The 25,294-nt window shown below is 47.0% G+C and overlaps 1 protein-coding gene across 1 annotated transcript; it reads left to right on the top strand.

Annotated features, from left to right (window-relative positions):
- Positions 1-3,590: 3,590 nt before the first annotated feature.
- LOC144134439 (uncharacterized) lies at positions 3,591-13,262 on the top strand. Its single transcript, XM_077667353.1, has 4 exons — positions 3,591-4,113; positions 5,286-5,518; positions 8,066-8,305; positions 13,148-13,262. Exons 1-4 carry the CDS (start codon positions 3,631-3,633, stop codon positions 13,260-13,262), a joined length of 1,071 nt encoding a protein of 356 aa, XP_077523479.1. The 5' UTR covers positions 3,591-3,630.
- The last annotated feature ends 12,032 nt before the right edge of the window (positions 13,263-25,294 follow it).

Genomic DNA, 25,294 nt, shown 5'->3' with positions numbered 1-25,294 from the left:
AGCTCGTGGGTACAAGTAAACGGTGTGGCGTCGCAAGTGAGGCGACTCATCGGTTCAGCGAAATCAGCGTAATTTTCGACAAAACGCCGATAGTAGCTACAAAGCCTGAGAAAGCGCGAGTAGCTTTTGTTTCATGTTGGGTTGAAAATTCCGCAACCGCTGGAAGCTTATCGGGGTCGGGCTTCACGCCGGCGGCGCTGATGACATGGCCGAGAAATCTTAGCTCTTGGTACCCGAAGTGGCATTTTTGTGGCTTCAGTGTGAGGTTAGCTGAACGAAGGGCTTCGGGGTCCGAGCTCAGAGCTCAAGAGGTTTATTAAATGAGTCGACGAAAACCCCTTGTCTTCGAGATATAGCAGGGAAAATTGCCATTTAAAACCAGTGAGGACAGCGTCCATCATCTGCTGAAATGTGGCAAGCGCAGAACAAAGACTGAAATGTAGAACATTAAATCGGGGGGGGGGGGGGGGGGGACCAAAGCCGTCTTCTCACAGTTAAGTTCACCGATCTCAGTTTACCAGTATCCACTTTTATGTTGATGGACGAAATATACCAAGCGCGCCAAAGGGGTCGGCAGAGTCGTCAATACGTAGCCGCGGTTATATCCAAATACCACGGTTGTACCCAGATGTAGAGCGATATTTCTGGCATAGATAGACAGATCGTTCCGACTCCTCTTTTTCCATTGCTAACGAGGCAAACGCGGCAACGCAGTGTTTATATACGTGCCATACGTTGAATGCACATCATTTGGCCAGACAGTTGCGCCACCTTGGGGGATGACCCGGGTTTAATATTGGAAATGACCAGGGCCAAATTTTCAGGTCGTCATTGTATTGGACACGGTCAATTAGGGTTGGACATTGAATTTGGTAAAAATTGGCCGAGGTAAAAAATTTCAGTATTGGCCCTGGCGAAAGGCTCTTGCTAACCGGCTTTGCAAGGTCGCACCACGGTCAAACTTACACACATACAGGAGGTCGACTTTTTCAGCTAGCAGAGCTATGGCTCTAAAATTGGACGGGGTAGTGTAGCCCACGTGGCCACCTTAGCCCTTGGTTGCCTAGGTAGCATGAACTTGTGACATCGCAACCTGCCCACAGAATTGCGAAAAAGTTCTCAACGTGGAAAAAGGCGATTCAATTATTGATTGGTCATAAGAAGTTACTCGGGTAGAGCAACTTCGGTCTCACAAGCCCCATCGGTGACAATACCTGCTATCTCAAGTCCGTGGCGCATCGCTTAACCTCCGCACTCTTGTACCCGAACTGGTATGAGGACTCCCAGCGATCAAATAACTTAAATTAAAGAATAAAAATTCCGCATATAAGGGCGTTGACCAATTAACGCTTTCGCGTCATGCTCATAAAGCAGGGCTTAGAGTCCCCTACAGGGTTTAAAATTTTGAGATCTGTCACAATAACAAAACCAATTCTGCGAAGACCACACTGCATATGCAGGCTTGCAGCCGCAAAAAAGCGCAGGCAGATCTTTCAGCAATTATTTTGTGCTCAGACGCTGAACCGCCATGCGATAAGTTTTGGTGCATTATATGAACAAAGCCGCCGCAGTGGACCAGAGGTTAGGACCCTCGGCTGCTGACCCGAAAGACGCGGCGGTCGAACTTCGATGGGGCGAAATTATAGAGGCCCTTGTACTAAGCGATGTCAGTGCACGTTAAAGAACCCCAGGTGGTCGAAATTTCATGAACCCTTCAGTACGGCGTCCTCTCATAGCCTGAGCCGCTTTGGTACGTTAAACCCTCTTAAACAATAGACCTTTACATGAATAAAGTTACCAGCTTCCTAAAAATAGCACAATTTAAAGCTATGATACGTACATTTGTACTCTGGCTTTCCCAGGCTTTCTATACCCTCTCAGGAGAAAGATAAGTTGCGCGCCTTAGTCAGAAAATAAAAGACTGCAATTGTTAGACACTCGCGGGAATTCCACTTTTGCATCCAATTTGCCTTCACGCAGCTTGCTCAGATGGACACCAAAAAATTTCTGTCGGAAAACGTTCCGTACTTGGAACGTGTTTGCGTTAAAATTTTTTTTGCAGGCTAATAATAATAATAATTGGTTTTTGGGGAAATTAAATGGCGCAGTATCTGTCTCATATATCGTTGGACACCTGAACCGCGCCGTAAGGGAAGGGATAAAGGAGGGAGTGAAAGAAGAAAGGATGAAGAGGTGCCGTAGTGGAGGGCTCCGGAATAATTTCGACCACCTGGGGATCTTTAACGTGCACTGACATCGCGCAGCACACGGGCGCCTTAGCGTTTTTCCTCCATAAAGACGCAGCCGCCGCGGTCGGGTTCGAACCCGGGAACTCCGGATCAGTAGTCGAGCGCCTAACCACTGAGCCACCGCGGCGGGGCTTTTTTTGCAGGCTCCAAAAACAGTAATGAGCACAAAGCGTACAAACAGTATGACACGGATGATAATATAGGGGCGTTCGCACAGTCGTCTGTTCGAAATTAAACTTCCAGTACCTTCAGACCGATTCGATATCAAACCGCCACCTTCCTTGTTTCAATAATGGGCAATTGCAAGTCTTCAAAACTGGAAGTTCACAATGGCGCTCGTTGCGACCAGATTTGAGAACACTTCCTGTATTTACTCGTCAGTTCAGTGAAATAGAAACCTGGACGTGTCGGAAGTTCATAACTAACCGCAAAGATGACGACGTCGCAGAAAAGCGCGGCACGTCTCGTCTGTTTCTTCTCGTGTCGTCATCAAGAACTCGCCTACTTATATTCTAAATACGCATGGAAAACACTTGTTATTCACAAACTGCGGTGCGCACCTTGACTACAAGGACTACCCTCACCTTTAAACGGATGCAAGCCTTACAAGAGGCGGCGGAACAAGCAGTAGCAACTAGCGTGATGAATTTAGATCTCTGGCTGCGGACCTAAGACATAACCTCAGTCGTGTTTTATTTCCGGAAACCTGGTACGGCTGTCCAGTATTCAGTCCGAGGTGATTTTTGCAACTGCTGGGTTTAAATAGAAGGCTGTTTGACCTTACTATTTCGGTACCCAGCACCCTACATTTAGCGATTCCCTAGCTCGAGCGCGTGGAAGCTGGAGCCGTGAAAACAGAACATACTGAGGAGGCCGCCGCGGTGGTTCAGTGGTTAGGGCGCTCGACTACTGATCCGGAGTTCCCGGGTTCGAACCCGACCGCGGCGGCTGCGTTTTTATGGAGGAAAAACGCTGAGGCGCCCGTGTGCTGTGCGATGTCAGTGCACGTTAAAGATCCCCAGGTGGTCGAAATTATTCCGGAGCCCTCCACTACGGCACCTATTCTTCCTTTCTTCTTTCGCTCCCTCCTTTCCCTTCCCTTACGGCGCGGTTCAGGTGTCCAAAGATATATGAGACAGATGCTGCGCCATTTCCTTTCCCCAAAAACCAATTATTATTAGGCAAAGAAGAAGAATGGGTATGTGCCATGCCTGAAGAAGAAGGAAGAAGAAGGAGAAGAAGGAAGAAGAAGGAAGAAGAAGAAGGAAGAAGAAGGAAGAAGAAGGAAGAAGAAGAGTCTTGGAGTGCCATACTAAGGTGAAGAAGAAGAAGAATACAGCCACGCGCCGGCACTAAGCTAACAAACGAAGAACCGAAAGCCATGCAGGTCGGGTACAGGTCCAGTATGAGTTCTCCACCCGCTGAGCTTTCATCTATAAGGAACGGCCCTTCCTCGTCGCGTGCCTCCTGCAGGCAGGACGGAAGACCAGTCACGACAACGTCCGCCCTCCAAGAAGCCAGCGCCGATGTTACGGAGGCGTCGTCGTCGGACTCCTCGTCAGGCAGCGAGCGTCCCGGGCGGTCTTCTCTGCGGCTCATGTCCGCCGCCACGCTGGGCATCTTCGCGTTGGCCGCCACCTTGGTCATCGCCTCCCGCACGCTGGAGGCCGGCTTACCCGCTTTGGTGGGCGACGGCCAGATCACCGGGCTCGATGACGTCAGCCGGGACGAGGACGTCGTTGTCACGTTCGAGGTGAAGACCGAGCTGCCCCCGCTGCCGCAGCACAAGTACAGCTTCGAGGACGAGCCCGTGCATCTGGAAGGCGACGCGGCGTTCGACCTCGACACTGATCTGGCGAAAGTGGTAAGTGCCAAATAGATGAAGAAAATGTAGGGTCGCAATACAAGGCGTACAAGTAGAGCTTGCCGCCATGGTTACGCTTTAAGACTTGCTGTCAGTATGGGACTGCTTACCAATTGTAGCTTTTATTAAGCTTTATGCCGTAATAAGGGATCATGTGTATTGTCTCCAGCTTGGCAGGTTGCAAGACCGGTAGGCAGAGTACCTTCGTTTGAACAGATCATTCGAGCTACATAGTCGTAAGCCGAGTGGTGGGGTCAGAAATGAAGCGGGGAAGCAAACCTTGCCTGCAATTCCTAAGGCATGGTTTCTGCCGTTGCGGAGTAAGCGCCGTCGTAATGCTTGTTCTCACGGTTTAGAGCGGTGCCTATACGACACTGTACCTCGGCTCAGTGGTGATAGCAGGGTTTCCACTGCAACGGTGACCGGACCTGGCCTTAATATGTATGCCGTTTCGGACGCAGAAGCAATTCTAGGGTTGAGGCAACGCCGCATAGTTAAAAAAAGTGATATATGTGCTATGGCGTCAAACCAATTGGAAGGCTTCTGTTACGATCGGCTGAAATGTTTGAGGCTCGCTCTTGAAAGACAAGGTCTCTGGATAAATATTCTACGTACCCGCTCTGCCAGAAGCACTTATTTTGACCACTTCTTGCAGGTCACAGTACCTCTCCGGCAAATACAATAATAAATGTACTGCCAAAAAAAGTGCCTGAACTAGGCTACGCTTTGTTCAAAAGGTTGGCGAAGGCTGTAATGTCCCTCCATTTAGGACCCCTTCTCTTTTTTTGCTTATTATACTTCTTTTTCTCTTATACTTCTCTTCTTTCATTTCCTTTTGTTTCTCTCTCGCTTTCCCTGCCTTGCGTTCTCTCGTCTTCTCAGGTGCTTTATCCGCATTCTCTTCTCTGTTGCTTCTTCCTCTCCTTATTTCCTTTGCTTGGCTTCTCACTTCTTCCATTCATGATTGCCCTTTTCTCCTTTCTTTACATCTTTTCTCTCTTTCCTTTGATCACCTTGGTTGAGACTTTATTGCAACTACTCCTATGGGCTTCAGTGACGCGACCACGCCAGGTGGGATTCCAGTAAAGGCTCTCGCCTAAAATGGAGGCAATGAACTTGCAAGAAGGAATCCTCATGATGACGTGGTTTTATTTCATGTGCCACGCGTGCAGCCGGACCCTAAGTGCGGCGAGTTCCGGTTCTCCTTCTGCAGCGAGTCCAAGGGCGGGGCTTACTTCGACCCGACAATGGACGCCTGCATGCCGGTGACGAGGGGACCGATCTACGTGTGCAACCGCAGCCCGAACCGGTTCACATCGCTGCACGAGTGTCACCGCGACTGCGTGAAGGCCAGCCGACCGCACAGGCGATGCATGGCCACGCCTCAGTTCTCGCACTGTGAAAAGTGAGTATTAAGTAGCAAGACGCCCGCGAGGTTTGTGACACACGAAGTTATGACATTTCGCCAAGCTCACGAACTGACTGAACTTACAAGCAGCCCACCTGGCTCAAAAGACAGAGACGGAGAGGCAGCAGAGCGCTGCCGTTCCAACATCATTGTTGATGTTATTAAGTCTAGCATACAGGCTGTCAATCCTTGAACTATACGGCATTTTTTCATTTGGTAAAATATCCAGGACCTTATGTAGCTAGGTTTCACACGCATCATTTTTGGGTGCATTCTAATAATAATAATTTGTTTTGGGGGAAAGCAAATGGCACAGTATCTGTCTCATACATCTTTGGACACCTGAACTACGCCGTAAGGGAAGGGATAAAGAAAGGTGTGAATGAAGAAAGGGCGAAAAGGTGCCGTAGTGGAGGGCTCCGGCATAATTTCGACCACCTGGGGATCCTTAACGTGCACTGACATCGCACAGCACACGGGCGCCTTAGCGTTTTTCCTCCATAAAAACGCAGCCGCCGCGGTCGGGTTCGAACCCGGGAACTCCGGATCAGTAGTCGAGCGCCCTAACCACAGAGCCACCGCGGCGGGTGGGTGCATTCTACAAAGTCATCCCTTCGGGTCGACATTAGGTGCTCTATCTCGCGCTGCTTCAGTTTTCAAATGCAAGAGGATCTTTTGAAACAGGTAGCGCATGTAGATTTAGGGCAGTTGGAATACGTGAGTAATATTCTGATTTTTCAAAAGTCATGCGGAACAGGTAATAAACCGGTTTAGCTACGTCATTACAAAGCTCCATCCTGATTTTGACACCGACATATCACTCAAGGTTACTCATGATTTCCCATTCTCAATGAAGGCGAGGAAAGCTAGCAAACTGGATTTTGAGTAAGTACGCTAGTATACAATTATCAGCAAATTTCCCCAAACTTCATCGTCGCTCCGCAGTTTCCAATACTACTATAATGTGGATTTGGCTGCTTGAGGCATCCTGTTTAGCCGATTCACAGGACACCTTCTAGAATTTCACTTATTTGCGAATTATGTATTCAGGTATAGCGGCGTTTTCTCAATGAGGACTGGTCTACTTAGTATACTAATAGCCGTCTATTCACGTATTCACTGTAAGCCGTAGCGTTCATATAGACCATCGGTGATTAGCCTGAAGACACAAAGCTCAATTCTTCGGCTGGAGTCAACGATTGTGTCATCTCTGTTTGCAGAGCCTGTGCACTTGAATATGCGAGCTAACATCCTTTGTCGACTAAATAACATTTCCAGTTTCGTATATGTAGCCCCGCTCATGCTTCTACTCTATTGGTGTTTAACTAGTATGCTGTGTAATGTTGAGAGAGGAATAGAACAAGCTTGATCAGCAAGCAAACGCGATTTAAGTACATCCTATTCGAAATCAAAAAATAAATATCGGAAGGAAATGTGATGCGAAGAAAAAATAACCGGGGGTCATTGAGGGTAACGGACTGGGTTCGACGATAACGCAATGAAAGCAGGGCGTCGGAATGTCAGGTGAGCGGATGAAATTAGGAAGTATGCGAGGACTATGTGGACTCATCTAACACAGGGCCGTGTTATTTCAAGAGATATTATAGGAGCCTTAGTATGGGCATTGATAGGCTGATGGTGATAATTAAATTATATATCTTTGCTCAGCCACTAAGTGCCATTGTCGGTTAGAACACCTAAGGTACGGATGACATACTCGTGTAAACTCAGATGATAAAGGGTTTGCTCTACATATGCCGATTTTTTCTGTCTGCCCATGTGTGGTTTTTTATAGTCACTTGCTTAATATAGGTTACCTGTCTGATAATATTTAACAGTGTTTCTTGTCTAGTAAACATGTACTTGGAAATTGTTTCTGCTTGGGCTGACCTACTTATTTTTAAAATATCGTTGGGTTCATTTGTGATAAGAAATACGGAAATTTAAAGTCATGAACAAAATTTTGTGGGATGCGTATTCGCGGAAAAAAAATTATTGTGGCACTATTAGGCACAGCAGGTGAATGAAATGCATAGAAGAGTGACGAGATATGCGATCTACCACTGCTAGAACAACACCAGCTGAATGGCTATCGAGGCAACGCAGAAATAAATTTTTTTCCGCCAATGCACATTCCGCAAAATTTTGTCTATGGCTGTATATCATAACAACCAACGACCTAAACATTTGTCAAAACCATCACGGTATTGAAATGCCGTCTATCAGACATTTCGAAACTAGAGATACAGCCAGCCATGTGTTCTTGTCTGCGCATGCTCACAAGATAACAATGGTCTATGCTGCCATTCACTCTTTTGCCAACTCTGTGTTCCAGAAATTAAAGTGGTATTTCCACTGAAACACATAGGTATTTCACTCATTGTGCCCTCGTGATGTAAGATTTGAATACAGTGTACCTTGTCTATTACATGTGAGTTTAACGGTTAATTATGTGCAGTTAACTTGTCTGCTTCAGTTTTACGAAGGAAGATTTTATAGTTGTGTGAGCTTTCCTTCAATTTAATTTTATTGTCACGTACGCAGGGGTCTCGCGAGTGGTTGGTGGTTTTCGAACGGCACTGCCTGCCAGGAATGGCGCTTCCCGCTGGGCATGTGCCCGGCCCGGGACAGCTCAGTATACGCGACCGCGCGCGAGTGCAGAGACAACTGCCTGCGGCCAAGGGACAAGCTGCACTGCTGTCACGTGCCCGAGCCGCAGGTGTGCACCCCCGGGCAACTCAAGTACCCCTACTTCGCCGTCATCAGCTACGACGGGGGTTTCAGGTAAATCATGCGCCCGAACTTCTGTTTTGTTCCTAAACGGTCACTGTCACCGCACGCCGCAAGTCATTGCTCAAAGCTTATGTCGTTTTTTTCGAAAACGCAGAAAAGTCCTCGTGCATATATTTATTCTTCAGGCTGGAATATAGAATAAATTAGTAGTCATCTCTGAGGTTACGAAAATCCTGGCGTTGTAGAGTCGTTGTCAGAATCACGGGCCACTGCCATGCTGCTCGACTCTGCAGCGATGCTGATGTTAGGTCATCGGTGGCTCAGCTCCGTCGAAGGCGAGAACTAGTGAACTGCTAGACGGAATACCTGCTCGCCCTTCCACAGCTTGGGTCTTGTTGGAGTGCTATGAGGTCTCTACTACGTAATTCAGAAATCAACCCAGTCTCCTATTAAAGAACGCTTCATCTTTACAGAACGGTTATTCTGCTTATTTTTCACAAAGATTGTACCCATAGGCGGTTTTTCCAGATGCAGTGTACGCAGTCCGGTGGGCGTAACCTTAGGAACTGGAGATGGGGCAGGAAAATTTCACCTATTGCTTTTCTGACCTTGAGCAGATAGGATATGAATAACGCTTAGAAAAACGCAAAGAACCTCCTGCGGCGCGTGCTGATGTGAGCGTTCGCGATAGGTGTGGTGAGGCGAGCGGGGGTTTCGTCGAAGCCCGAGGCACCGCGATGAATTTTCGGTACCGAAACCCTCGTTTTCTACGAATATCGGGTACACCTGTCGAGAGAAAAAATAACGACAGGATCGGTCATCGCACATGAAATATTCTCCGAAAACTATGAAATGTTTTCACGAATAATGTTTGTTGTATTTTACGTTTGCATGTATTGCTTTCGTCGTTTGGTCCCACCTCTCTTTCTAAGACGCTATTGAGGGTGCCTTTGGTGTGAAGACAACGTTCTTCCCTTGAAATGCCTAGTTTCATTGGGTTGTAAATAGTTGACCTCGGTTTATGACTACTTAGGCGTCCTGTTACGTACTGCGCCAGCGGTCTACTAAGTACGACTCACGTAATGACATCGCTGCTGCCTTCTATCATTTCTTTATCGCACCACCGATTGCATTATCTCTGCAAGCAAGTTATGGAAACAGTGTTTAAGAGCGTTTTTGTTACGTAGTTTATGCTAATTCATACTATTTTACAGCGGGAAAGATGCGCGCTGAATGCGCTTTAGAATAATTTGTAATTAATAACATTTGCTTTGGCCCGCGATGGAACCATTGGTTTGGGTTATAAGCTGCAGTGGCTTAGACTTGACGGAAAACCAACACAGTGGGCCGAGCTTTTCCTAGTAAAAATGATCTCAAACTTAGATCCTGCCAGTTTCGCAGATTCCCCCCCTCGTGCAGCCTTTGCTTGGTCGGCAATTTGCACCACAAAGCAACGTGACCAAACATTCACTTCAATCACAAAAAGAATTTGCAACGCACAGCTTGAAGATGTACCCTAAACAAGCAAGTGTTGTTTATATGCCTGTATACTAGCCTTCTGAGTTCAAATGTTTTATTAAAGTTCACATACCAGAAACCCAAGGTTTATGGTTTATGGAGGGTTTAACGTCCCAAAGCGACTCGGGCTATGAGGGACGCCGTAGTGAAGGGCTCCGGAAATTTCGACCACCTGGGGTTCTTTTATGTGCACTGACATCGCACAGCACACGGGCTTCTAGAATTTCGCCTCCATCGAAATTCGACCGCCGCGGCCGGGATCGAACCCGCGTCTTTCGGTCCGACAGCCGAGCGCCCTAACCAATCAGCCACCGCGGCGGCTTACCAGAAACTTGAGTGCCGGTGAACAGCGTACTATTTTTTAATTTCTGAGTGTTTCATTACTGCGATAAATGGTGGTGTTTCGTTTCCATTTCTTGGAATCTCAAGCGTATGAGCGACTGAACGTAAGTGGTTGCCACTTGTTCCGCAGTTTTTCTGGCTCACGCAATATAATCTCCTTTATTCCTTGATAACGTCTCGGTAGGACTTTCAAGCGGCCTTTAATTTATTGTATGTGCTGTCGACCAATCCCACGACGGCCGAGATGCTTCCGCGAAGAAAGAAACGTTCCTCAAAACAAGCACGGTCGGCCGCAGTTATGGGATAATTGAGCAATTACTTATGCACACCACATCGTAGGCGTCCCTTAGACAGCTACTCACAGTGGTCTGGTGACATCCAATGTACCGGCGTGAGCCGACGTTTCCCTGTTAACTCCCTTTCTGTACAAAACGGAAGGCATAGATGACTTGCTCTTCGGCGGTGAGCAAGTCAGACCCGCCATGCAGTCTCCGCAGACGCGGTAGTCGCCTAGCTCGTCGCGCAGCTAGCGCACCGACGTTTTCGACAGGCCAAATGACGCCGGAATTTCATCACTCATATCATTGAACAGGCTTCAGTTGGTCATATTGTCAATTTCCGCCGCTCGAAGCGTTGGCCCAAGCTGATGGTGCTGCGACCGCCTCCATGACGCTCCTTAGTTGAATTCGGAGGCTTTCACCATTCAAAAGTCACCCATGTTCTCTTGTCGGTCAAAGCTATACTTCACACACAAGCCTCAGCGTAAAATTGACGGCGCGCGCAGGCTACGGTTGCACCACGCCCAACGTGCTTGCCGGCCGCAGCAAAGCCGTGCTGACAGACACCTGCAGTCTTCACCTTAGAAATAAAACAGTTTTAACGACAGTCATCGATTATGTATCTGGGCGTCACTCTCGGTAACACATAACGCGCTGACGGTCACTGGTTTCTGTGTTGTAACCAGATAGCACACAGCAAAAATCATTGGGGCGCCACTGCAGCTACTTGCGAGGCGTTAGCCAGTGGTGACGACGATGACGAAGCGGTGCTATGGAGTGTCCGCATTTCTGCAACGACATCGTACCACAGTGCTTTGTCAGCTAGCGTAGTCGTTTTGTCTGCGAAAGAAGCGAAAGGACTGGGGAAAGAATGCATCAGGTGGGCACTATTCGCCTTCAACCCTGGATTGAGAGAATGCTCTAAATATGTGACACACTTTTGACGCGCCAAAAAAAAAAAAGACGTCGTAAACGGCATCTGGCGAGCGTGTCGATAGGTAAAGCCTCACAGAAAGAGCGCGCGGTGCGCACACCCTAGCTAGTGGCTCTATCGGGAACCGGCGCTGCCAAGGTGGCACTGGAATTGTTCCATTCGGTGACTCAAAACTGCTTTTGTCAGCCGCTTAGGCCGCTGCAAACGCGAGAATACATTCTGTGCGATTAGATACCCGCGTCTGGCTGACAGCATTCATTGCTTAGCTTCTCTCGGCGTAGCCCAGATAGCTGACGCACGGCACGTGCGCCTTGGACAGAGCGCGGAGGCTCACGCCAATAAGCGCCTGAAGGTGGCGCGGAAAAGTACTAGTAGTACTACCCAAAACTGCTTCCTCTTCTCGCTAGCCAGTGTGTTATGGCGCTTCAATCAGCACCACAAACTTCCGCGCAAGTCCCCCATAGCGCATCGGAAGGAATGAACAACTTGCCTCGCAGGCGTCACATGTCGCTTAGAGGAATGCGCCTTCCCGCTCCTTAGCCGGACTGGTCTCAGGGCCCTCACTGAAGTTTGTGCCAGAAGATCTTTCATAACTGAAAGATAAAATGCGCGCGCATGTAATGCTCACGGATGAATAGCTCACTGGAAAAGCGGTGAGATTGTGAACTTGGGCTTCCCTGCGGTCGAAGGTGGACGTGGAGTGAGACTCCACGCTTGAGATGGTGTTTTCACTTAGACATCATATTCCCGAACAGTTTAGTGTTGGGTACGCGAGCATTTTACATTCGCATCCCTAACTTGCTCATGCGACGCGCGGGTTTTTCAGCCTCTCCGATATATTTTTGGAGAGTGTACTTGCATAAAATGTGACCATCATGCCCCTCGTCACATAATCATCCAGGCCAGCACAACCTTGACATTTCACGCTGCCAGTCTTGCCTGAGCAGCATCCTCAGAGGCCCCCATATGCCAAAGGGATATTTTCGTTACGACGTGCTGCAGCACCGACGGTAAAGGCAAAACTGTTTCCGGCTTGTAATTCTGCTAGTATAAGCCTTAAAACGAGAGAAAAAACACAAAGGGCGCTGCGATATAGGACACAGAGCTGTTCTAGTTAAACAGGATGAAGCTGGGTATTAAGCTACACCATGCAGAAGGGTTGAAATGCGGGCCAGTTGGTTCATAGTAACTTGAAAAAAGCCAGTCACAAAAGACAATGGACAAGAGAAGCAGTGTACACGTCACAACGACTGGAGTGTCAACTGAGATTTATTAGACAAAAACATAGTCACAGCAAGGCCAGCAGAGCATTCGCAACAGCCGTGGAACAGCCAAAGTTGTGCATGAGCACATCTTCGGTGCGCTTACTAGAAAAGGAATTTGCTTTTTTAGGCCGGTCACGGTAGAGGTGTATCTTGTGTGCCCTATGCGCTGTGAGTTGTGATACGGCTGTTGCGCATGCTCTGCTTGCCTTGCTGGGACTATGTTTTTGTCTAACAAATCTCAGTTGACAGTCCAGTTGTCGTTGCGTGTACACTTCTTCTCTTGTCCACTGTATTTTGTGACGGTTTTTTTTTTTCAATTTTCAAGACACCATGCACTTCTCACATGCGAAAAAATCGGTTACTTCGAGAGTGATGTGAATGTCTGTAGGTATAACCCTAAAAGATGCAGGAAGAATATTTCAGAGTGTGAGAAAATGCCTGTGTGGCTTTCTACAGCCAATGTTCATCAGTTTCGAAATTCGGTAACCAGCAATGCATTATAAAACGCGCGCGTGCTGCTGGATTCGTATATCACGTATAGCTTGTGTTTTCGCAGGTGTCTAGAGGCGACCGCGAGCACCCTTTCAGGCTACCAGTGCCTGACCGGACCCAACCAATTCGACACGGTCGACAGCTGCAACAGCACCTGCATTGACGGCCGGCACGATTGAAATGCACCGCGGCTGCCGATTCTGCGATCTATTTTCACGTGTTCGCGCTGGAAGGAGGCGCTTTTCTTTTGCGTAGATTCTGCATTATTAAAGCACATTTGTGGCGCGACATTCGCATCCAGGAAAGCAGTGCTCGAGGACTATCGCTTGTTCGATTTGTCGATTTCATGTCTTTACAGAATGAATGTCAATGCGGCGTCTGCAATGACACCGATAACAAGTGTTTTATCTCAGCTAATATCATGCCTACGTATTCTGTGTGGGTGTGAGGTGCAGATGGTAATTTGTCGTTGTATGCTTTGCAAGCGGCACATTTTCACATACGCCATGAGTTATAAGGCCAAATTACACATGAGCAAGCCCACACAAAAGGCTAATGTACCGATATAGGAAATTTTAATATATTTGCTAATGGAACTCTCATGCTCTAAAATGGAACTTCTTTGCATCTGGAACATCCTGTCAGCAAATGTTTGCTTTGTGTGAAGGTTAAAAAGCTGCACCCTCTGGTTTCATCCACTTTTGAAACCGGAATAAATTCTGCCTAACTCCCCACGGGAGTTGAATGGCCGCTCGTTTGAAGTTCGTTCCACATTATTTATTAGTAAAACACCTGGAACACGCTTATAACGTTTTCGTCTTCTCTGCTAAATGCACCATGGATGGAACCAGTACTCAGTGCTTCGAAGACGAGACACGTCCTATAACCAGCTCCTTTAGTAGGGGAAGGGGCAGGTACTTTTCTGTCGGTTGTGAGTCAGTGATCAACGACTCTGACAATGCATTCGTACATAAGCTTTCACAGTCGGTTCCGAAATAGTAATCACATAAGTCGAGAACTGACTAGCCTTTTGCGACTGACCTTACCCATTATCCCGGTGTCGCCATTCCAGTTGCGCCTTGGCGCCGAGAATTCCCAAGCAAGCACTGTCGGCGAGTATTTGTGCCTGCATTCCGCATGCCTCGGCGTTCTCGTCCTGTTTCTCCCGCTGTACACATTGCGCGTTTATACGCGAACTGAGAACGAGCATTTAACCCATCTGCGGGCGTAAGCAGAGCTAAACCACTCCGCATAAACCGTCAGCTGGACGAACTAGACGCCATGCTTAGCGAAGTGGAAAGGGTATCTTTAACCAATCGGCGGTGCCTGCACGACTAGCTGCTGACCTGCTCGCGAGACACTCGTTCACCAAGCAGCAGCGGTGATCGAACGCGAGGCGTAATATTGGGATGATGTTTCGAACCCTCGGCCATATGGCTTGACTTCGCATATTGTCCACGATCTCTAGCGGGGCAGTTAAGTCCCTAGCCTCACCTGCTTCTAAACACATGCAACTTCATGATCCTGAAAATACCGCATCTGCTGAACGATGCCCTGCTACTCTTTGTAAGCTTGCTCCCCCAACTGAACATTACTAAGGGACCCACGTTAGTGCGCTAGAATGTGGTATCTGGCGTGGTCAGGGACAGAACCGCTTCTTTAGTTCCGACCACACCTGTTGCCATCAAGAACAAGAAAAAGAACGCTGACGAATCGCTAGCAGACAGAACTGTTTACTTGAATCGCTCAAATGTAAGCGCTTCCTCGGACTGGCAAGCAACGCAAATGGAGTTGCGGTGCTTAGACAGCTGTGGCTTGCAGTGCGGTCCCGGCCCGTCTGATTTCTTCTCCGTTCGTCTGACAGTTGCTCGGCCCGCAGTGGCTCCGAAAACGAGAGAGGGTGGAATGGAGGTCCAAGAGATGTTCTCCAATGTCGTTCTGATGGAGGCCGGAGGGAACTGTTCGCGGCAGTCCAAGGGTAACAGACGAGAAGCTGTTCGCCGCCTCGGGCGTTCGAAGTGAATAGTAGGTTTCCAGAAGGTTGAGAGACAAGTAGAGGAGTTAGCAGCCGAATAGCCGACATATCTTACGGATTCACTGCAGCCACTGCGTGATGTATTGTTAGGAGAAAGCGATGGGCTCGTGGAACTCGTTGATGAATTGTTTCCTGAACTGCCTTACGGAGTTGTACACGTTTTTCATGATGAAGGAAAACGCGCCCCTTTGGCAGATGTAAGAAATGCAGATTGCTAAAAATTCTGTACTAAACACGGAGGCCCTGAATAGCTTTAGATGAGCGCAGCCAGACACCAGCACCATTTACAGTAAATAATGGACACTTCGTCTGGTTTATGATGTACTGCGGACTAAGAATTATATAGTCATTTTCAAAGAAATTACGGCTGAAATGCTTCTTGAGTATAGAGCGTTTGCGTTGACCACAAAGATGGCATGGCAGTGTTTTCTGAACATTGAAGATACGTCGATGTGGTATCAGTTAATCTCTCTTAGGTAGGGCTCACTGTCAACGGTGAGAAATCAGTTTTAACGCGATAGATTTAAAGGCCCCGTTACCCAGGAAATCCGGCATCGACGTTGCCGTCGTTTTGAGCGAAAATAGTGCGCCGTAGGTTTGCGATGGGTTCCACCCGCCGGAGAAACAACCCAGGTCACCTAGGCAATGTGACCTTGGGGTATCATTACAACCTACCCACCGGATTACGAGCAAACTGACCACCTTGGCAGGTGGCTGTTAAATGAATGATCGCAAAAGGTTGCTCGGGAAGAGCAACTTGGGTTGCACAAGTCCCACCGGTGGCAGCGCCTGCCATCGCAAGGCAGTGGTCCATACCTTAAACGCTGCACCATTACATAAGATATGGTGTGGGAACTCACAGGGACCCATGAATGCGAAATTGAGAATGAGCAATTGCATATATATGGGCATTTATTCATTAACGCTGTCGCGTCATAACTTTATGGCGGAGGAATTTTTTTCGCACGGCGTGTAAACTATATGGATCACACAGTAAAGTCTGTGAAGAATTTTTTTAAACCCGAAAGTGTTCGACCAGTACGAGCGGTTGGAATTCCGTAGCGTTCTGGAAGTACTAAACTCGTGGCTGATATCTGTGAAAGGTTAATCACGAATACTATTTCAACTTGCTCACTTGACTAAAAGCTGTCGAAAAGGCTCGATAACCTAAAACTTTGAGCAAGAGTATGCTTCCCAACAGGCGAAGAGTCCGCTGGAGACCATGGTTACACTTTAAGAAGCATGTTTTGCTTTGTCATAGACCACTGAGGCATCACGCGTTGCCAGGCTTACGAGATTGGAGTTGTCTCTTTAAACATACATCAAAGTTCAGTACACAAAAGATACTTGCGCACGCTCTATCATGTACTCAAACGTATCAAAGGAAAAAAACAAACCCCGGTGCAATAGAACAGCGCCGGTGCAATAGAACAGCGCTTTTAGGAGTACTCCTTGTTCGGATGAATGTTATATCTATGTTATTGATTTCTACACTGAAAAGAAATTTGGCTTGGTAGTGGTTTGTGCAAGTTCTAGGAGTGTGTTTCGCAGTCATGTGTTTGTGATTCCTTTTATTAGAAAATATGTACACTCTTCGTATTTTGTGAGGAGAATATTTCGCGCATGGTGTACCATCGCGCAATGCTTTCTTCCGACGTTGTTGTGGACAACTTAATGCTCGTTCTGTTATTTAGACGTTGTTGAAAGAGCAAGCTAACTTGCTTTTAGCGTGTGTGAAGCAAGAAAAAAGTGACTATAAATCACAACGAAGCCGCGTCGTGCAACAAAAAGAACTCCAGGCGCCGTGGAAAACCGAATGCGCTCTATTGCCGAGGGAGCTTGTCCTGACGTCTGAGAACCGAAGTCTTTCTCTGCTCTTTGAGAAAGACTTCTGTTCGGTTCGGACAATAACGCATCGCCATGGAGTAGCAAGAACAAAAGCTTCAGGAACGGCACGGCCAACTCAATGCTTCCGTGCAGCAGCTTCCTGCCGGCTCCCACGGCGGCTGCGTTTTTTATGGAGGCAAAAGGCTGAGGCGCCCGCGTGCTGTGCGATGTCGGTGCTCGTTAAAGATCCCCAGGTGGTCGAAATTATTCCGGAGCCCTTCACTACGGCACCTCTTTCTTCCTTTCTTCTTTCACTCTCTCCTTTATCCCTTCCCTTACGGCGCGGTTCAGGTGTCCAACGATATATGAGACAGATACTGCGCCATTTCCTTTCCCCAAAAACCAATTATTATTATATTCTCTGCTCTTTGAATTATCCCGTACAGTCTAAAGCTCTACGCTGCTGACTACCTTGTCATTTTCAATTCTATCTCACAACCTCACCAAACCACATATTTCATGTACTTGAAGTTTTTCTACGGCGCTTTCAATTTGCTTGATGTGGACCATGAATCAGTTTAAACCATTTTATCAGACTACTTGAATTATGACCGGATTTTTATTGCACCCTTGTATTATGGGCTTATGTACCATCGTATCATTCATCTCAATCCGAGGTCTTGAAAACATCAGTCATATGTGGTTTCGGAATCTTCGCTCCTCTTCCCGGTACGGTGCCGCCCCGCTGTCCGTGTAGTACGAGTACATCCTGCTGGCTCGTGCTGACTACCGAATCCGTGACCACGCTCAAGCAACGTTCCTGTAGGAATACCCCAGCGTACCGCTTCGTGCCCTTATTAAATCTTGACCGCAGCGATCGCCACAACTGGCGAGCAACAGTACGGTCATGCACAGTTGCGCTGCCTGCGCGCGCATCTAGGGGACTGGAGGAGAGCGCGCACAGTTTAGATGGCTAAAAAGGGGGCCGTAGAGCCCTACAAGTTGTAGCTTGGTCTACACTGACCGAACGGATTAGGGCGTCAATGACTGCCCGAAGCAACTGATCTCAAGGCATACTGATGGCCACTGCGGAGAATACTGCTGCACACTGCCTTGCGAAAACTGCTACATAATTAGGAAAAGCGGCAATCGACGTACAAGAAAGATTATAGAAGTCTTGCAAAGTATACCCGCAGAGGTGCACTCTGTTCGCATTCCATCTATCACCCTAATGAAGCGAGAAATATTTCAACTTTCCAGTAAACACGACGGTCATCAGCCGTAGACTTCGAAGTATTTTCCTGCTCCCGTCGTACTTCGCAACGTTTTTCTGCTCCTCTATATTCGCTGTTTAGTTTATATGTTATTTTGCGTTGCTACGGCTTTGTGTTTTTCGGTGGGTGTTGTTTCGCTCCACAGGTTTTTTCACAGCACTTTTTTCGACCTCCTCCATCCTTCTCTGCTGTTTCTGTATTGGTTCGCAATGAGGGCTGTCAGCCCCTTCCTTAACTATACACTATCTCAATACTGTTAGGGTACACAGTCTCGAGAGAACGAGGGCGTTGTTCTGTTGCGGTGCAGTCGACAACAACGACGACATTGCAGCTGGCGCTGAATTGACCTCGGTTTTTGTTTATACCCTGACTGTGAATTTTCACACCTTCTGCTCAGTTGATTGCCGTAATAATATTCATCACCATCAACATCATCATCATCAGCCTGACTACGCCCACTGCAGGACTAAGACATCGCCTATGCCTGTCCAATTAACCTCTTCATTTGCCAGGAAATACCTTCTAGGCAACGGACGGTAAGGTGATCGGCCTGTATTTTTTGAAGTCCTTTACGTCTCATTTTTTATGAATTAATGTATTTTAGGATTCTTTCAAGCTTCTGGTACGCGCGAGGTCATAAGGCATTCCGTATACTGGGTGGCTAGCTTTTCTAGCACCAATCTCGCCTTCGTCTTTCAGCAGATCTGCTGTTACTTGATCCTCACCAGCTGCTTTTCCCGCTTTGCATTGCTGCTAAGGCTTCCTTCACTTCTTTAGGATACTGACGGGATGTCCCATTGCTTTGCGTTACACTCTCTCTCTCTGCGTTTCACCGGGGGGGGGGGGGGGGGGGGAGAACAGAGATGCGGAGGCTCCGGCGGGTCTGGAACATCTCGGATGGAGGAGAGCAACGCCGGCTACTGCTCCGGCGATCTCGAGTTCTACGGCGTCGCATCGTGGACTTCCTGCCGTTCCTGAGCCCGTTCTGGGGAGCCATCGGATGACGCAACCACCTGCTACGGCCAGGGGTGTCTCCAGCGATGCTGCTACCCATCCGGGTGGCGCCCACAACACCAACATCACCAGCATCACCTCAACGGGCACTTACACAGGGAGCTCGCACGGCGCAGCCAACGACGCCGCCAGCGACGCCAGCCTGAGCACTTCGAACGCCACCTCGACGCCAGCTACTGGACCCTTGCAACGCTGCATCAGGACCGAACCAACAGTGAGCACGAACGCCGACCGCTAACAGTAGAACGCAAGTAGTAGACGCAGGTAGCAGTGTTCTCGGGTCATGTGTATTGGTAGTCTTTGTGTTCTGTGTTAATTTTGTTAGTTTTGTGTGCTAGTGTTTGTGTCACTAAGGGTGTATTAAATGTGCGGTTGTGTAGGTACGTTTGTCGCCTAGTCCACTCTTTCGGCCCGAGTGTTTTCAGGGGATCCATGACAATAGCTTTTGTTACTATTCAGGGCGAATGAATTGCCGCGATGTTTTAAAGCGAAAGCTTTACTACTCCAGCCAGCGAGCCATTTCGGCTCGTTGCGCACTTCAGCCGCATGCTCGTGGCCTGACCTTGAGCCGCCGTTGCCTATCAACGCCGCAGCCGCGCTCCAACAGATGGCGCTGCTGTCGACGCCGCTGCCGTCGCCGCTCGCTCCATTGATTGTAAAACATTTTATTCGCCGGGAAGAGCTTGGCAAGAGGTCGCGTTAAGTGGTCGAGAGTACATAGCCCTCGACGACTTTGTCAGCCCACTCCACCGCCAAAACTTGCGTTCTGGGGTCATAGCTAGCCAGCACGGTCTCCCACCGCTCGAGAGAAGGAGCTGTAACTAGATCACCCGGAGGTGGCTCTATTTTGCAGTCCCACAGGATGTGATCGTAGGTAGCACGTTGGCCACAGTGTTTGCAGTTTGGGTTGTAAAGATCTGGATAAATGTGCGCGAGGAGTGATGGGGTGCGTATCGATCTCGTCTGTAGACGACGCCACGTAACCTCTTGTTCTTTAGTAAGTCTTTTGTCTGGAGGGGGGAAAATTCTCCTCTCTGCCGCTCGCTCCAGTATTTGTTGTTTGCTCGTTTTTCAAATCTGCCGCCACACCACTTAATCGCTTTGTTTGCGACGCATGACGCGACTAGATTTATCTCGATTGACCGCAGTCAGGCAGAGCTGATTCTAAGTTGTTCCGGAATGTTCTAGTAACTTTGCGCTCTTTTTCTCGAAAGTTCGCTATCAGCTTTAAATTGAGCACGGCCGACGGCGGCGGGCATTCTGTTCGACGACCGCCGAGCATATATATATATATATATATATATATATATATATATATATATATATATATATATATATATATATATATATATATATATATATATATATATATATATATATAAATATATATATATATATATATATATATATATATATATATATATGTGTCCGAAATGAAAAGACGTTGGTTTCGGAGGTACGTAGCTTATAAGCAGAGGGCACAGGCGAAAAGCACTTTATTACTAACGTTTCGGCCGGGGTCCGGCCTTCGTCAGAGTCGTCAGAGTGACAAAGTGACATAGTGACTCTGACTCAGTGACAAAGTTACGGAGTGACTCTGACGAAGGCCGGACCCCGGCCGAAACGTTGGTAATACAGTGCTTTTTGCCTTTGCCCTCTTCATATAAGCTATATATATATATATATATATATATATATATATATATATATATATATATATATATATATATATATATATATATGCGCTTCGCCTCAGTGTATTGTAGTCGTTATGGATAGCGCGAAAGAGACGCAACAACGACAGGACGAAGCGAGGAACCGACAACGCGCTCAATAGACGCCAGGAGAGCGGGCCGGACGACTCGAGAAGCGTCGTAACGAAAATGCGGCTAAAAGAAGTCGTGCCACGTCCCGGAGTAACTCTTCAACTGCGGAAGAGACCGGTTTGAGTTCTCGAGAGCGTCGGAATGAGACACTGCGTTGACGACGTGCCAAGGAAACGAAGCTTTCGCAATTCAACTAGAGTTAACCAGAGCTAAACCACAGACAATTTTTTTATCGTGGTGCTTCAGGGCCTGTGGAAGAGGCGCAAGCGTTTGATATTCTGTTCATCTTTTGTTTTCTGCATATTTGTACAAAGCTCGATCTATATAAAATGGGAAAAATTGGCTACTGCGCGGCGAACGAACTTGGTAGCAACGTAAAAGAATGGGTGTGTGTTATGGAATGCTCGAGAATGCTCAATTCTGTCAGGTTAACCGGGTGATCCTGTGTAGGTGGCGGTTGTCGCGAGGTTGTAAGGTTTAACGGACACTCTTTGGGGTGATCGGAAGAGTCGACAATGTCTGCGGCTGGCAAGCCAGCGGTGGTGCGTAGTCGGCTGTTTTGGAGACTGGTTATGAGTTCTCGAAAAGCAAGTTAAAACTGAAAATTTTAAGCGAATTTACATAAGTTGAAATCACTTTATTATACGCCGAAGTAAACAACCTTTCTACAAAATGTCTTGGATTGCCTCATTTGCGGAAGACCTGTGCAGCGTGGGTGAAGCCGTCATTCACCGCGTACAACCTTAGGGTTCATTACGAGAAGAGCTCTCAACCACTTTATCTAAACTTCCAGTGGAAAGATCCTCGAAGTAAAATAAGCGTTCTCAATCATCGTACAAGATATAAAAAACCGTTACTGCATCTAAGCTCAAAACTCATCGCGTGACGAATTGTTTCACTCAGCGCAGTATTTTGTAAAGTGTGCATGGAAGCACGAAAAACAAATATGCGGGTGTCACGCCAACACCATAGTTGGTAAAAGCAACTGCTCCAGCCAAAATTCCTATCTATGTGCTGTAGGGAAAAGCGACTCGCTTTTCTTTAGGGGATTTGTGTTGTGGAATTCGCTGTTCTTGCCAGCTCAGTGTTAGAGAGAGGAAACTCAGCGTGTCTGAGAAGCCTAGACTCCCACTAGTCAAGGTAAATCAGTGAGGTTTGCACCTCTGGCCGGATTGAATCAATCCTTTCTCGCTTGGGCATACCTTCTGAGGTTACTTGGTGCTTGCTCATATGAGCAATATTGGCATCGTATCTCGAAGAAACCAACGATACCACTGTAATGCAAGGTGCTCGGGCAAACAATTGATCATATTGCCGAAATAATTACAGTTCAGGTTTATGGCTTCCACTGTCAACAGCTCGACAGGAATATCTGGTATACTTCTTTCTGAACGCGCTGTTCGAAATAAACGCACTGTTTTCAAGCCACTAAAAAACAAAAATTTTACTGGTCATCTTAAACCACGGAGTAGGAGCTAAATGTTCTCACGTGCACATCACACTGATCAACAATACACGGCTGGCTTCATACCAACGTGTAGGAAGTCATTTGTAGGTGCAGCTTACGGCTAACTTGGTAAACGGCCAAATTTCTTGTACGGCCTTCGATGCATATAATTTTTTTTTGCTTTCTAAACGAAGGAGGAGAAGAGACTGCTATGGTTAAGTTTAAACGTAAACCTAGAAGTATCATTATAATCATCATTATGCTAACAATGCTAACTCCAGGAGAAACTCTTCTCTCATAACTCTCCAGTTAAACTTGTCCTTCGTCAACCGTAGTCCAATGATCCACTCAAAATTCCTTGTCTCCACCCATCCCACCTGAATATATGCCACCCCTGCCACGCTTGCCATCGCTTGGAATTCAGTCTATTACTCTTAACGAGCCATGGTTGCATTACCTCCACAGTACGTGAGCTGTTCATGCCGATTTCTTCAGTTTGGCTAGAATGTCATTACTTATCCTCTGATTCCTGATCCACCCCTGCCACTTCTTCTAGCGCTTGCCTTAGCTTGGAATTATGTCTCTTACTTTAACGAGCAACGATTGTCTGACCTTCCCAGTACATGAGCTGTCGATGCCGATTTCTTCTTTATTTCTACTAGCACGTCTTTACGTCTCGTTTATTCCATCGTCCACTTTGCTCTCCTCCTGTCTTCTAACGTTACACCTATCTTTTTAGTTGCGATATCCCGCTGCGCTGTGCTCAACTTACTTCGAAACTTTTTGCCAGGCTCTACATTTCTCCGGAATAGGTGATTACATGCCAGATACAGCTGATATATGTTTTACATAAGGGGTACTGCTAAAGTGCCACTCTTGATCAGAAAGTTTCTGTATTATGCGTTGTCGCCCGTTGTTATCCTCGTCGCTCTTTCACTCTCGTTTTCTGGACCACGGTCACTACCTTTTTCACCATACTCGACTAGTGCTGCTGTTCTTATTCGACAGTGTAACCTCTGCTTTAGTTCCTGCATATTAATCTTTATTCCTAACGTTCTGCTTTGTCGGTATAGGTGCGCGATAAGTGTTTGCAGCTCGTCCACAGAGTTATATAGCAAGGAAAGATCATCTGCGAAATTAAGATAAATAAGGTATTTTCCATAAATATTTGCCACAACTCTCCTTAATCCAGACATCTCTTTGTGACTGCATGTCCAGAAAGATACCTACAGGCAAGTTCAGGTGAGGTTGACATGCATAAAGATAATGATAATATTTTGCTTTCATTGAGGCTTTCCGTGGGCGTGTTAAGGTATTTTCTTCAGTTATCATTAAAGTAATATTATGCGCGTAAAACCTGCGCAAAGTTGTTTAGCCGTTGCGTTCTTTCTGCTACGTACATTTCGTGCACGCAACGAGGCAACATGACAGGCAAAAACCGTGACCGGCGAAAAAAAAATTCCAACACAACAACCCCGTAAAACGAGGCAAGGGTGTGTGCGAGTGCGCTGAAAAACCGTGCTCGAAAGTAACACAGAACATATAAGACGGATACTCTACGCGTTCGAAATGAGAAATAGCCTTCTTTTAGTTACATTTAGAAATCTAATCCTTCAAATCAGTAAACAAAAATCTGTTAGAATGCATTTTGTACACAACCCGTGACCGGCCTAGTAAGAGGGTGGGTCGACCGTGCTCGGAGCGCTGCGGTGCACTATTCGTCGGCATAAACGCTGTTGGCTTAACATCAACTCGGCTAAAGGTCGCAAACAATTCTATGGCCGAGGTTTCGGTGCCACGCACGTGACAAAAGGCCAGGAGACGCGTGTATTAAACACTAACCGGAAAAAAAGTTGAGCGCCTAATTGTTTTCCTTTCTCTTGCTCGCGTTTTGGGATTCTTTAATTTGCGGTTGCTCAACATAGTTACATCTATTTACAAAAAAAAAAGACTACAAAAATTGATTGATAGAAAGAAGTTTTCTATATTAAGAAATTGATTTGACATGGCGGAAACAGTACTAGACTACTGCGATCCGGTTTTAAAGATATTCAGGGCGTAAGCTTATCCGTTAATGCGTTAGATAAGTAGTCTTCACTGCATAAACGATAAGCGCAGAAGACTCTTGGGACGTCTAGTATTCTTGTAAAGCACTTGGAGAAACTTATGCAGAGGGCTATTTTTGGACGAAAAGATGGGGTTGAGAGCTCGTAAATTATGATGATATATACCCAATACATCTAAATATATTTGAAACATTCGCTGGACAGGCAATGTTGTAGGTAAGCAGAAATTCTAAACATAAACCACGAATCCAGCGATGCGGCGATAACCGATCTTACAGAGGCGTAAAGTGTGCACCTTATTGACGTCATTAGAATCCTACGTAAACCGTGACTCCAATAGTGCATTCTCGTCGAGAGTTACGTACTGGCGTCGAGGGACGGACCAGCCATAACTGGATAACAGAAGAGGTGAAAATGTATTTGTGTGTGTGTGTGTGTGTGTGTGTGTGCGCGCGTGTGTGTGTGTGTGTGCGAGTGCGTGTGCGTGTGCGTGTGCGTGTGCGTGTGTGTGTGTGTATTGTTGTTGTTCCTTTATTTTGTATGTATTTTTCTGTATTGCCACAATCTCTGTGTTATAATTACATATTTTTTTCATGCATTCCACTCACTTTTGTAATGCCCCAGGGGCCTTGAAGTTATTGAAATAAAAAAATAAATTTGCATTCTTCTTTTATTATTTACCCATGCCCTCACAGATGAATCCGAAATTCAGCTACACTGGT

The sequence above is a fragment of the Amblyomma americanum genome, chromosome 5 (genome assembly GCF_052857255.1).
Source record: "Amblyomma americanum isolate KBUSLIRL-KWMA chromosome 5, ASM5285725v1, whole genome shotgun sequence".
NCBI lineage: Eukaryota > Metazoa > Arthropoda > Arachnida > Ixodida > Ixodidae > Amblyomma > Amblyomma americanum.
Note: the sequence above shows the minus strand (reverse complement) of the source record. Positions and strands in the feature narration are given on the sequence as shown.

What these genes read in the sequence shown, in the direction of transcription:
- LOC144134439 (XM_077667353.1), top strand. Translation starts at nt 3,631, where the DNA reads ATGCAGGTCGGGTACAGGTCCAGTATGAGTTCTCCACCCGCTGAGCTT. An exon ending in ACACTGATCTGGCGAAAGTG is followed by an intron (nt 4,114 to 5,285) that starts GTAAGTGCCAAA and finishes CCACGCGTGCAG; the next exon opens with CCGGACCCTAAGTGCGGCGA. An exon ending in AGCTACGACGGGGGTTTCAG is followed by an intron (nt 8,306 to 13,147) that starts GTAAATCATGCG and finishes GTGTTTTCGCAG; the next exon opens with GTGTCTAGAGGCGACCGCGA.